The 13,930-nt window shown below is 49.7% G+C and overlaps 1 protein-coding gene across 1 annotated transcript in view; it reads right to left on the bottom strand.

The window, feature by feature from the left end:
• Window positions 1-514: 514 nt before the first annotated feature.
• Window positions 515-13,930, bottom strand: part of NUP160 (nucleoporin 160) — a 498,934-nt gene continuing 485,518 nt past the window's right edge. The window contains exon 36 of the mRNA XM_086959753.1: window positions 515-1,111. Coding sequence (XP_086815879.1) covers window positions 1,025-1,111 — 87 coding nt within the window. The 3' untranslated portion in view covers window positions 515-1,024. The remainder of the gene's footprint in view (window positions 1,112-13,930) is intronic.

Here is a 13,930-nt window from a genome sequence, read left to right as displayed (position 1 = left end):
TCTCCGATCGGGGGCTGTCCCCTCAAAGACCAGTTCTAGGCCTCCTATTCTCCAGTCTGCGCATCCTCCCTGACAAACTAGTTGCATGCGTCACCCACAAATCTGATATCTGTAACTCAGACATGAAGGCAGTGCACATGGCTGCCCTAAAACCGGATGTGTGAGAGAGAATTCATTCCAGGAAGTTATACAGACACGTCTGATGATCAGATCAGTAAACTTAAAAAGAAATGCATGGTCCTAGAAATGCTGAATGGTGGCAGATACTGTTCTATCAAGCAGAGAAATGAAAAATGATACACAGGGATGGGTCTCACGCGCTCAGACTGCATTTATGATGTGACAGGTTACCTTGCATCAATGGTTGAGAGTAGACCTCTTTTTTGAAGAAGGCTGAAAACGAAAAATCAAAGAATATTTATGCACAATGAAGCAGATGCCCCCTCTAACTAGGCAATGGCACCGCTGTGCTGCCTTTGAGACCTTGCACCGCAGGAGCAACACAGGAGAAACATTTTAGTTGAAAAAAGTTTTTTTTTTTTAATAAAGATCATTCAAAACAACAGAATAAATATTAGAAACAAAAAATCTTTGACTTTTCATCTATTTACAGCTCAGGACAACCAAGAAAACGGAGACAGAGTTGAACAGATGCCATCTAAAATGGCGACGCAGTGCTTGCGAACAAATTGAAACGTTCTTGTGAGCGGATCATGAACCTCTGTAATAAATTCAAAAATATACTTGACAGGTATCTGAAAATCACTCACTGAAAGTCTTTTCAGGATCTTCATGAAAAAATATAATTTGTAAAACAATTAGCACCAGCGGCTGCCACCACGGAGCACGATACAACTTTTGCTAGTTTCATATAACATCTGTTCATGATTTCATTTTTATTCATGTTACTACTGAGTGGAGCGGGCACCAACCCACCCCTGGGGGCAGTGTTCATTTTGAGATTGATATAAAGATCTTCCAGCACCAGGTGCATGTCGCATACGGACCCACAGGGGTCAATGTGCTAGTGGCGACGAAACAGCAGGTCTCGGGTAGCTGTGTCCACCTTCTGAAGGTAGTCATCAAGCTTGTCTTTCAGTTTCTTGTGCACCTGGGGACAGATAAGATTTGGTGTCAGTGTTGATGTACAAATTCAGCAGATATTTAGGAGACAAGAAAATGGCTGTTACTAGAAAGCAAGTGTTTAACAACTGAATCAGAACACTGGGAGAATAGATTTCCCAGTGTTGAAAAAAAACAAGTTACTTACTCTTAGTAACTCTCCCTCTGGTAGATACTCTTATCTGCAGATTCCTCTTGTGAATAACCCCAGAAGCCTGGCTAGATCCACAGATGTTTCTCAGCTCTGATCCCGCACGCCAGCAGGTGGCGCCATGTGGCTCCGTGGTGCCTCCATCCCGCCCCAGAAGAGACTCCGAAGCCACATTAAGCCCCACCCCTGCGCTGGCAGCTTTTCTTCAAGCTCTCTGCACCATGGGACTCTAAGCTTAGTATCTGATCATGTTACCGTATGCCGATCTATACATTGAGACCTTTTATTTATGGATAAAAAAGTCCATTCCACAGAACAGGTAGTCCAGAGTTGGTGGCTGCGGAATGGCTCAAACCAATAAGTCCTGCAGGACCGAACAGGCAAGGCATTAGTGCTTTGTGAACATATGAAATGACGCCCACGTCGTAGCCTGACTGATGCCCAAAACAAGTGGAAATGGAAACGGATGTAAATTTGTAGAGCGCGAATTGCTGCCCGGAGGCGTCCAAGCGCTAGAAGATAATAAAGGCAACCTCATAGAGTGGCTGACTGGGAATTAGTAGGGAAGATTGAAAAGGAATGTTTTTAACTGCTTGCGGAATGAGGAAAGGTTGGAGTTGGCCCTGAGATGCAGGGGAAGAGCATTCCAGGTCTTTGATGCATTATAGGCGAACGTCCTGCCGCCCGACCTGGTCTTTTTTATTCTGGGGGGTGTAGCCATGAAGTTCTGGCTAGAGCGGAGGTTTCTACTGGGTATGTAGTGGGTGACTAAATCCCGGTTGATCATAGGACCCGTATCCCAGAAGGCCTGATGAGCAATGCACATGGCTTTGAAAAGGATTCTTTGACGTACTGGCAGCCAATGAAGGTTGACCAGACCAGCCCTGACTGATTGTCTGCGGGGAAGCTCGAGCAGTAAACGGGCCGCACAGTTTTGCACTATCTGAAGTCTGTGTAGGGTGTAGTCTGGGGCGCCAAGGTATAACACGTTGTTAAAATCCAGGCGGGACTGTATCAGACCCTGTATGGCTACCTGCTTGGCTTCCATGGGGAGGAGAGGCAGGATTTTCTTAAGCATCTTAAGGAGGCCAAAACAGGTTGCAGAAAGTTTTGTGGCTTGAGTCTTAAATGAGAGGGAGCTGTCCAACCATACCCCAAGGCTCTTGATTTTTTCCTTAGGTGCTGGAGGGGGGCCTAGATCAGGGGGCCACAGAGAGTTGAAAGAAAGGGGGTCGGAGGGGCCCAGGAGCACCAGCTCCGTTTTGTCCCCATTCAGTTTGAGGGACGATGAGGACATCCAACTCTTTACTTCTTTTAGGCAGCCTCTAAGTCCGCCTGACGCAGGCGGGTTAGCTTCCTGCGCCAGTGAGACCACCAACTGCGTGTCGTCCGCGTAAGAAATAATCTTAATCCCAAATGGGCGGACGACATCGGCCAGTGGCCTCATATAGATGTTGAAAAGTGCGGGGCTTAAAGAGGAGCCCTGAGGGACCCCGCACCTCAATGGTCTACTGGTGGACACGGACTCACCGTCAAAGACTCGAAAGGATCTGTCCTCCAGGAAGGATTTGAACCAGAGCCAAGCTTTGTTCTTAATGCCGATGCTGGACATACGGTGCAGCAAGGTGTCATGGCTGACTGTGTCGAAGGCTGCACTGAGATCAAGGAGGATCACTGCCACTGATCCTCCCTGATCCAGGATTTTTCTGGATTCCTCCGTGACCACGAGGAGGGCGGTCTCGGTCCCATGTTTGGGTCTGAAGCCCGTCTGGGTGGCATCTAACAATTGGGAGTCTTCTAAGAAATTTACCAGATGGTGATTAATGTATCTTTTTTAATATTTTACTCACCCACGGGAGCAGGGAGATGGACCGGTAATTGCTTTAGTCTAACGGGTCTAGATTGTTTTTTTTTTTAATAGTGAGCGGACCATGGCCCGTTTCCAGGCTGGAAGGACAGTGCCGGAAGTGATCGATGCGTTTAAGACATCCCTGATGATTGACAGTGTGATTTGGGATGCGGACATTAAGATATCTGGCGGGGCTGGATCATCAGGGGAACCGGTTTTTACTTTCCGAGCTATGGTTTTGTTAGGGGGCACTAGGCTTACGATGGCACAGCCCGTCACGAACTACAATCCCCAGAAGCAGTAGCGCCATGCGCGACCGTGATCGGATTGCTTCCGGGTCACGTGGTCGCAGCGCATAACAGTATGGAGACTGGGCAGGACGCTGCCGATTATTGTGTATCACTGGCGACTGGAGGTTGGGACCGGAGGTTTTGGCGGCTGGTAAGGGTGCCTTTGGCACAGTTCTCTGTGTACTGTTCGGAGCTCCATTCACAATCGTTTGTGGAGTTAACAAACGGCGTTTTCTTTGTTTGCACGGGATCGTGCTTTGCTGGAACTGAAGCTCTCTGTAACTGTTTTGGTGCTTCCATGTGGAGGGGGTACAAGAGCCTTCATATGGTATATTAAGGCTGGACTATTAAGCTTGTATCTGTGGGCAAGGAGAGTTATTGCCCTGGAGGAGAGAACTGTACAAGGTTTCATTGGTGTTCCTCATTATTAAGGAAACCGTGTTCCAGTGATTGTTTCCATAAACTTTACTTGTTGGGGAGTGACTTAACTCTCGGATTATTTATCAAAAAGAGGGAGGAAGGTTGATCTTCTGATCAGTGGACACAGATTACCACCAAGGATGGTGGAAGGTCCAGTCACAGCTTGTGTCCGGTACAGAGGATACAAAGGGGAGGTTGCTGTACTGTTCCTATGTAGAAAGGAGGGAAGGTTTAACTGGCATGACCAAAGGTGTTTGACTAACACCCTGGGGCATCCATTATGTTGGATGTATTTGCCTCACACACCCCGAAGGATGTCATGCTTCATCATCGGCGTTTGCTCCTCGTCGGGGAGGCGGTGCAATCCCCGACGGGCTCACCTCAAGAGGGGCTCTTTGGCGGAGATCTTTTATCCAACAGCCTTATGGTGAAGTGGGGGTGTGTGGGCAGGAGGGTATGAAATGATTGGATGATTGCTAAAATGTAGCTAGGGGTACCGGAATTAACTTTATTCTGGGGGTCCCCTGGCTGCAATTAAAACGTGGGACTAGCTTACTAGATGTCAACAAATTAGGTTGAGTGATACTAGAAAAGACTAGGAGTCAAAGTGGTCAACATGTTTCTCGCTAGGGGTCGAGTCACCCGCGATTCATCAGGACCTTTACAAACAGTGAGAAAAGGGGGGGGGGGACATGCTCGTGTCATGTATGCGGTGCGTGTTACCTCTATGGGGTCTCCTATGCCCAGGGGTCAAGGACTAGACACCACATGAGGGTCGGCGGGATTGGATAACAGGGGCGAACCCATTGGTTGAGGCTCTGCAAGCCTGTATCCTGGCCGTGAGACCTACCCGTCGCCGCCGAGCTCGAGTGGTGTCTAGAGAGTTTGTGTGATCCAGTCAGCATAGGCCTGGTTGGCTAGGCCTGGATCCTCATTGTAAAGGGGTTGGTTGATGGCGAGCTTGAAAGACCAGTCGTTGACTGAAAGGCGGGACCAAGCTCAGGTGAGTTTTTGTAGTGGGTCCAGTTGCCATAGGCTTAGATGTGGTCCATATAAAGGGCACCAGAAAGTGGTCTGTCCACGGGAGCGAGATTGGTGGGCCGGCTGTAAAGTATGCTGAGTGACCTGAGTGTCAACGCAGGGGTAGCAGCCATGACAAATGAGCCCTCAGACCTTCTGGAAGCTGCTTTATGGCCAAAGCATGGCAGGTCTTTATACTGAGGAGGTAACCAGGAGATATGGTTCTTTTTCTGCACAGACTTACCTTTCTGTGCCCCAGCGAACCCCATATAAAGTGGACCGTTCACCAGATAGCCCTTGGTAGGATCGATGTAAAAGCTCAAAGCTCTTTCGGTGTCTAAGCAGTGAAACCTCCTTTCACTCACTTGAAATTACCTATATGAAAAAGACTGTTTTGAGAGTCTGGAGATTCAAAAGACAGTTGTGCATCAGCTTAAATGGGGCAGACAGAAGCAAAGTTGAAAAATATACACTACGCTTAAAAAACAACATTACAACAGATGATTTAAATAAGAAAGGTTAGTTTGCTAAATGCAAAAAGGCAGACAAAAAACCTCAGTCAGATGGGCATTAACCAAAACAAGAAGCACAACATCCTACAGCTTTGCCTGTAATGGGTCTGTAGGGCAAGAATCGAACCAGGCCACAAACTAAACCCAGGAGCTGGCGTAAACTGTTTTCTGCTACTTCAGGAGGGAGATAAAAGGCAGTCAACCTACTGCGCACAATGTCCATGCATGGAGGTGTAGATTGCGCAGGCCCAGAAGCAGGACACTACCCCGCTGCTGCTGCGACCAAAGATCCTCCGGAAGTGGCCGCCTGATAGGAGGATAGATGCTCATGCCCAGACGTTTCAGGTGCCACACTTTCCTGGGCACTAGGATGACTTCGGCCTTGTCGAACCTGGCCTTCAGAATTCTGGGCGGAAAGGTATAAAGAAGTCCTGAGCTCCACTCACGGAATGCATGTTCGGGAGAGGAGCGGTAACTCCAGTGTGCAAGTGTTTCCACTGCTTGTTTTCAGCAGGAGTGAAGGTTCTCCCCATTTTTAGAAGACGCTTTGTGCCGCCTACAAGTGTAGCTGTGATTCATGATCCGTTGGAAGACGCTGGCTCAGTTAATCTGCGCTCTCTTTTAAAGATACCGCCAGGTTGTTCATGACAGGGGAGATGCCCTACTGACTCAACCATTTCTAGAGGCCCAAGGACCCCTGACATAAGATCAGGACCCCACTCTGCCCTACTTGTGGCACCACCATATGGCTGTGGTGTGGTCTGTGAGGATGTGGACCAGCCTCTCTCGGATGGACGGTGGGAAGGCCTTCAATGTTATGTTTATTTATTTATTTATTTTTGAGATTTTTATTGCGCGACAATTACCCGAAGGTGTCTCGGCGCATGTGACTATTCAGAAGGACCAATACTCAGAAGCCTTACTGGTTGAATAACCATGTTTTAAGAAGCTTACGAAAGCTGACAAGATTCGGAGCTGTTTTAATAGTCAGAGGGAGGGCATTCCATAGCTTAGGTGTTGCTACCATGAAACGCCTGTCCCCCAGGTCACAGTTCTGGTTCGGGGAACTGGGAGCAAACAAATGTTTGCGGATCTAAGCTGTCTTTTAGGGCTGTAAATCTGAAAGGCCTCTATCAGAAACCTGGGGCCCATGCCGTGGATAGCCTTGTAAGCAATACAGAGGGCCTTGAACTTGATGCGATTTTCCACTTTAAGCCAGTGGAGGTGACGAATGGCTGTGGTGGTCGGGTGATGTCGGGAGAACTCCCAGGTTTCTGACCTTGGCAACCGGGACAGGCGGGGGACCCATCTGACTGGGCCACCAGATGGATGACCAATCCGGGACAAGGTTGCCAAAGGTCATAACCTCGGTCTTATCCGAGTTGAGCTTCAGACAATTCGTAGACATCCAGGAGCAGACAGCAAGCATTGCTTCCTGGAATTTTGCTGCCACCACTGGACCATCCTTGTGCATCATCAGGACTAATTGGGTGTTGTCTGCATAAGATGTCAGACGCAACCCATGGGCTTTTACCACCCTCGCTAAGTCCGTCACATAGATGTTGAATAGCGTCGGACTTCGCGAGGAGCCCTGGGGGACCCCACAGGGGAGCGCAAGGACGGGGGAGTAGAAGTTGCCCAATTTCACTGTCTGCGTTAGACTAGCCAGGAAAGATGAAATGAGATCTCTGGCCAGGCCGACAACCCCCAAGGCTGCGACACGGTCGATCATAATAGCGTGATCGACCGTGTCGAAAGCTACGGACAAGTCCAAAAGGATGAGGACTGCCGCTCCTCCTTGGTCCATGATGGATCTGATCTCATCAGAGGCTTTTATTAGTGCGGTCTCGGTCCCATAGCCCTTCCTGAACCCAAACTGAGTATCATCAAGGAGATGGTGCGAGTCGATGAACTCTGAAAGCTGTTGGTTCATCAGCGTTTCACATATTTTGGCCGGGAAGGGGAGGCCAGCAATCTGTCTATAGTTGGCCGAAACTGTTGGATCCAGCGACGACTTTTTCAACAGAGGCTTGATGACCGCATTCTTCCAGACCTCTGGGTAGATACCTGTTTGAAAGATGGTATTGCAGATATCTGTGAGAGGAGAGGAGATCGCCTCGTTTATAGCACTCATCATTGCAAGGGGACAGGGGTCAAGAGAGGAGCCCAACTTAGTAGCAGCAATGAGCCTGCTGATCTGGTCCTTAGTGACGGGATGGAAGGAGGGGAAGGCAGTGTGACAGATGGATAATTCAGAGCCTGGCTCCGTAGCCTCCCATCTAAGGTTCCCAGAGAAGGATGAGTAGATGTTGGCGACCTTAGTGGAAAAAAAAGAGGCCAGTGAATTGCACAGTATTTGTGAAGGTTCGATCCCTGAACCTGAAGGGAGGGTGGAAAGAGTATTCACCACTAAGAACAATTCCCTAGCCGAATTCTCGGCAGTCTCAATTTGGGCGGAAAAGAAGGCACTTTTTTGAGCAACGATGGCCTTTTTATAGATTGAGAGAGCATCTTTGTAGGATTGCTTGGCCACCGGGCAGTACTGCTTTCGCCAACGCCTCTCCAGGTTCCGGCAATGCTGCCGATGGAGTCTGAGCTCCTCAGTGTACCATTGTGCTGAGGGAGAGGTTCTGTTGGGGAGAACAAATTTCTCCGGGGCCACCTGGTTAGCTGCATTCCGGATCCAGTCCTGGAATCTAGAGGATAATACATCAGGATTATCGGATCCTGTGTAGGGAGAGGAGGCTAAAATATCCGCAAATCGGGGGATGTCTGCATTTTTCCATGCCCGTGTTCCTATCCTAACTCGATGTTTGGGTTGGGGGGGATTAATGGCACGGGTTTGTATGGTGAAAATGATGGCCCTATGATCAGACCATACTAGTGGTAGTACATCCACCACGGTGATATCGGGGTTGTTGGTGAACATGCCGTCCAACGTATGCCCGGCTTGATGGGTAGAACCCTTCACTAACTGCTGCAGTCCCTTGATCTGCAAATTGGCAGTGAGCTGTGCAGTGTCATTGTTATCCTGATCTTCAAGGAGAAAATTAAAATCGCCCAAGATCACATACTCGGGTGATCCTATGATATGCTCATTAAGTTCAGAGAGTGTGGCTTAGAAAGAGCTGCGGGGGCCAGGGGGTCGATACAGAAGGATCCCTTTTAGAGCCTGTTTATGGTTGAGGTTAATGGCAAAGGTAGCAGCTTCACAGTTTGAACACTGGATAGGGTCAAGTTTAGAGCGATATGTGTCCCTGTAAATAATGGCTAATCCACCGCCTCTTCCTATGGTTCTGTCATGCCTGGCCACACTGTAGCCTTCCGGGCTAGCTAGACAGAAGTCTGGTCCCGAGGCAGCATCCCCCCAGGTTTCCGTGACAAAAAGAATGTCGAGGATACATTCCCTAATCTGTAAGCTATGACTGGGAAGAGAGCGCGTGTTAATAAGTGCTGCCCGATATTGGCGCTTGTGTGGGGCTTCAAAGCTGTGGCAGAGAGGCTCGCGATGCACGGGGGGTACAGTGCTTAGATAGGCTGGGTCGGGGCAGTTTAAAGGGACACCCAGGACACGGGGCAGGAGTGTAGGCCACATTGGTTGGGGGGGGGGCCTAGCTGTACATTGTCTACCGGTGAAACCTGGATTCAGATCCCTCAATTGGGCCGGAGTGTAACAACATAAAAGGCCAGAGGTTTGAGGGGCAGTAGTGCCAGGGGGGTGGCCCTAGGCCCGGTCCCGGACGGGCGCAGACGGGCTTGTCTTAGGCGCGTCTTCGGCGCGCGCCCGCTGCGCTCGTCCGCTGCACATCCTGGTGAGCGAGGGCTATATAGCTGCCTCTCGTGAAGTGTCTGAGAGGCTAGAGCGCGTCCCGACCCGTCCCAAGATGGCGGCTGGGCTCGTGGGCGGCTCTGAGAGGGTGGTGCAAATAGCGCGAACACGGACTGAATAAAAACACAGTAAGTTTGACAAATCTAAAAATACACACGTATTAAATCACAGAGTAAAAGGAATAGCAGCAAAGTGTCAGTGTTCTGGAATGTATATAGCAGCAAAGTAGGTATCGATATCTATATCTATTTCAGGCGATCGGCAAGTAATCTGCTAAAAAAAGTACAAACGATGTGCATGGGTCCCAAATAACAATCAAACAATTATGTGAATGGGCCTCAACGCCAGAGATTGAAGTGGAGGCGGGTCTCCGATACAGACCGGAGTTCTCTGATCTGCACCTCTCCCAGATGAATTCCCCAACTAAACACGGACACGCTAGTCACCACCATCCGCTCTGAGCGGGTTAGGGTTGTGCTCAGGTCCAACTGTGGTCAAGCAGTCACCACTGCAGATTTGTGCACTCGCCTCAAACCTGAACTGAATCCGACAGATTCCCTTGGTGCCTAGGCTTCAGATCCCACTGAAGAATCCACATTTGCCATCGGTCATAGTAGACAAACAGGAGGCCAAGAAGTCTCAGAGCGCCCGAGGGCAGAGGCTGAAACTTCGGCATCACAATCCCAATGTCCTGAACTTGACCTGGATGAAGGCTCAGAACCGCGTTGTATCCAGGATGGCTCCAATCAATGGGAGCCTCTGTGAAAGCATCTGGTGCAACTTTGCAAAGTTGAATCGGCTGAACCCGTGTTACACCCCCTCTTACCCCTGATACCCTCCCAGGTGAGGACCACGCATTAAAACCCCTGATTGATTGAGAACCATAAAGATGTTAGGAGGTTCGCCATCGTCTGGAGGGGGTCTACGATTGTGTCTGGCATGTCCAGCTTCAGCAGCCAGTCATTGAGGTAGGGGAAGACTGGTATCCCCAATCACTGACGATGTGCTTCCCCCATCACCACCACTTTCGCAAACACCGAAGAGCACTCACAAGGGAAAAATGAAGCATAGAAATCTGAAAATGCACCCGAGCCTCATTGAATTCGCAGGTAATATTCTGAAACTGAAAGATGGGAATGTGAAAATAGGCCTCCTGCAGATCCAGTGCTATCGTCCAGTCTTCTAGATTCAGAGATCAAAACTTTGGCAAAAATGAGCTCCTTAAATGTGTCTTTTTTCAGTAGGATACTGAGGGGGCCAAGACCTAAAATAGGATTACCTAATCCACCCTTATTCAGCACCAGGTAATAATGAGAGCACCATCCAGCCCCTATCTCAAGTGCCGTAATCCTAGCTATGGCGCCTTTGTCCAACAGACGCCAGCCGAAGACTGAGAGCAGGAAGGCGAAGACGAGACGGACACGCCCCAGAGAGGAGTCCGCATACATGGCCCAAAAAGAAGTGGAACCAGACAGAGCCATGACACCAGGCCGCAGACAGCAGGTCAGACCAGGCTAATAGCGCAGCAACCCCGGAGAAGGACACCCAGGGGCGCGACCCAAGCCATTCCAAGCCATCAGCAAGAGGATTGCACCTGCAACATACCGTAACGCCACGGAGGGCAGAGGCCCCAAGGTGACCACCGCTCCCCATCACATGACTTTTGGTGTGTGCCCGCTTTGATGTGCTAGTCGTCTAGGTATAGGAGGACGTGGATCTGTTGTCTACTGAGATGAGATGCCACCCTTGGGGCAGTAGTTACTCCGCATGGGAGTACTTTGAACTGCTAGTGTTTGCCTACTATCACAAATCGGAGGAATGTGCAATGAGCTGGATGTATGGGAAAGTGAAAATATGCTTCTTTTAAGTCCAGTGTGGACATAAAATCGCCTTGCTGTAAAGGCGGAAGCACCTGTTGAAGTGTTGCCACATGAAAATGTTCTGAGATTATGTACTGGTTTCACACTCTGAGATCCAGAATGGGTCTTACGGCGCCGTCCTTTTTGGTAATTAGGAAATATAGAGAATAAATCCCTGAACCTTGGTAGTGTAACGGAAATGGTTCTATTACTCCTTTCTGTAAGAGGGATTGCAACTCTTGTTTGAGTAACTGCAAGTGGTCTGACGACAGTTTGTAAGTGCGAGGTGGAATGTTTGTAGGATTGGTGGTAAACTCCGCGCAATAACCATGACGGATAATGTTGATCACCCATTTTTGGTTGTTATGGATTGCCAAATGGGGCGAAACTGTTGAAGTCTTACCCTGACAGGTGTTAAGTAATCAGGGGGAAGTGTGGGCAAATCACCGTTTGTTAGGGAAAGGGGTGTTCCGTGTTGAGGCGCCTCATCTTTGGAATTATTTCCTCTATACCCTCCTTTATAAAAACCTCTAGGGGGAGAGTATTGGGTATTGGTTTTATAAGAGGAAGCATTTGGACAAAGGTTGCGGTCTTAGACCCTCCCCTGTAAAAAGAGCGTATAGAGGAGCCTCTATTTGATGGGGACTGGAGCGATCCTATGGACTGCCACTTCAGTATCTTTTTTCATTTTTTGTACGGATTGGTGGACTACAGGACCAAACGGGTGCTCTTTGTCAAAAGGGGTGTTTAAAATGGATTGTTGAACCTCCGGTTTAAAACCTGAAATCCTAAGCCATGCATGCCTTCTGAGGAGAACGCTGGTATTCATCTCCCTAGCAGCGGTGTCGGCAGCATCTACGGCTCATTTGATAGAAGAGTTAGAAATAAGTTTGACCTCCTGAACAAACTCTTGTGCCTTGGTTTTGTGTTCTTCTGGGAGATGTTATGTTATGTTATGTTAAAATGTGTTTATATAGCGCTCGGCTACTCTAAAAGAGTGTCCCGGCGCTTTCCACATAAAGCTACAGTGTATAACAACATAACAAGAAAAACAGGAGCCCAGGAGAAAACAAAGAAGAAAATCCACCTAAACAGAAAGATTAAAAAGCCAAGTCTTCAAATTCCTTCTGAATTGAAGCAGATTGGGCGTGCTGCGAAGTTCCAGTGGAAGCGAGTTCCACAGCTGGGAGGCCTTGAGGCTGAAGGAGCGCCCCCCAATCCGGGCCTTCCTCACGCGAGGAACCACAGCTGTGAAAAGGGATTCCGAACGCAATGAGCGGGCAGGGCGATAGAACGCCAATCTCTTCTGAAGATATCCTGCGCCTGAGCCAAAAAGAGCTTTATGCACCAGCGTCAAGGATTTGAACATAATCCGCTTACGGATCGGGAGCCAATGCAGCGTCCGCAGAAGACCAGATGCTCGTGCGCGTCTATGCAGACCCAAGATTGCGCGCGCTGCCGAGTTCTGTGTCACCTGCAGACGCTGGACCAAATACTCTGGAAGACCCAGGAAAAGAGCATTGGCATAGTCTAGCCTGGATCCGATAAGCGCCTGCACCGTAATCTTTCTATGCTCCGCAGAAAGAAGTGGAAGAAACTTGCGGAGCATTTTCAGAACGCCGAAACAGGTGCCAGCCAGGCCAAGAACATGTGATCTGAGAGAAAGCTTGTTGTCAAGCTTAACGCCAAGATTTTTGGCCACCAAGGAAGATTGTGCCGGAGGACACATGGCGGCCGGCCACCACTGCCGCCACTCGGGATCAGTGACACAGCCGAAGAATAACACCTCCGACTTACTGGAGTTGGCCTTTAGACTGTTCCGCTGGAACCAGCCAAAGACCATATCCAGACAGTCCCGAATTCTCTCCCCATCAAATGGCTGGTCTTTGGCACATGTGAAAAGGAGTTGCGTGTCGTCGTCATAGGACACGATCTGGGCTCCGTAAGCCTCCACCGCTGCCGCCAAGGGGGACATAAAGATGTTGAACAATGTCGGGCTCAACACAGATCCCTGTGGAACCCCAACTCCCAATGGCGGCATCTCGGCGGCGACCCTCCAGAAAAGATGAAAACCATCTGAACACCGTCCCCCTTAGGCCGATGTCATGAAGCCTAGCGAGAAGCGCCTCATGAGGGACGGTGTCGAAGGCCGCCGACAGGTCCAACATGACTAGCATGGCCTTGCCACCCACATCCAAGGTCTCCCTGATGATCTCAGAGACCTCCACCAACGCCGTTTCCGTACTGAAGTTCGGACGGAACCCGGATTGGGACGGATGGAGCAAGTTGTTAGATTCTAAAAAGCTCGACAAGACACCATGAACATGTTTCTCGGTGATCTTAGCCAGGGCCGGGAGCAGTGAAATTGGCCTATAATTGGCCAAGACCTCGGCATCAAGACCAGGCTTTTTCAGGAGGGGGATCACCATCGCCCTTTTCCAGGTGCGAGGGACACTCCCCTCTCTCAAGGAGGCATTGAGGATAGGGTTGACCAGGGGATTCACCACTGCCGCCATCCCGGCCAAAAATTTGGCAGGGCAGGGGTCAAGCGGGGAACCAGATTTGAGACTGGCCAGCAGGGCCCGGGACATATCACTGGAGACAGGTGGAAAGTCAGCCAGTACTGCCGTAGGCAGGGACGATGTTCCAAGTCCTGCCCCGGGGCCACAGCAGCCCTCCACAACGCTCTCCGAGAAGGAGGCCTGAATAGCCTTAATCTTGTCGGTGGAAAAAGTGGCAAGATCACATGCCCACGCATCCGAAGAGACAGGCGGGGGAGAATAGGAGGAAGGGGCCGTGAACTCCTTCACAATCGTGAAGATCTCCTTACAGGAGTTCGCCGCCGTCTCAATCCTCCTGGCAAGATATTCCCGCTTGG

Source organism: Lissotriton vulgaris, chromosome 2_2, assembly GCF_964263255.1.
Source record: "Lissotriton vulgaris chromosome 2_2, aLisVul1.2, whole genome shotgun sequence".
Lineage (NCBI taxonomy): Eukaryota > Metazoa > Chordata > Amphibia > Caudata > Salamandridae > Lissotriton > Lissotriton vulgaris.
Note: the sequence above shows the minus strand (reverse complement) of the source record. Positions and strands in the feature narration are given on the sequence as shown.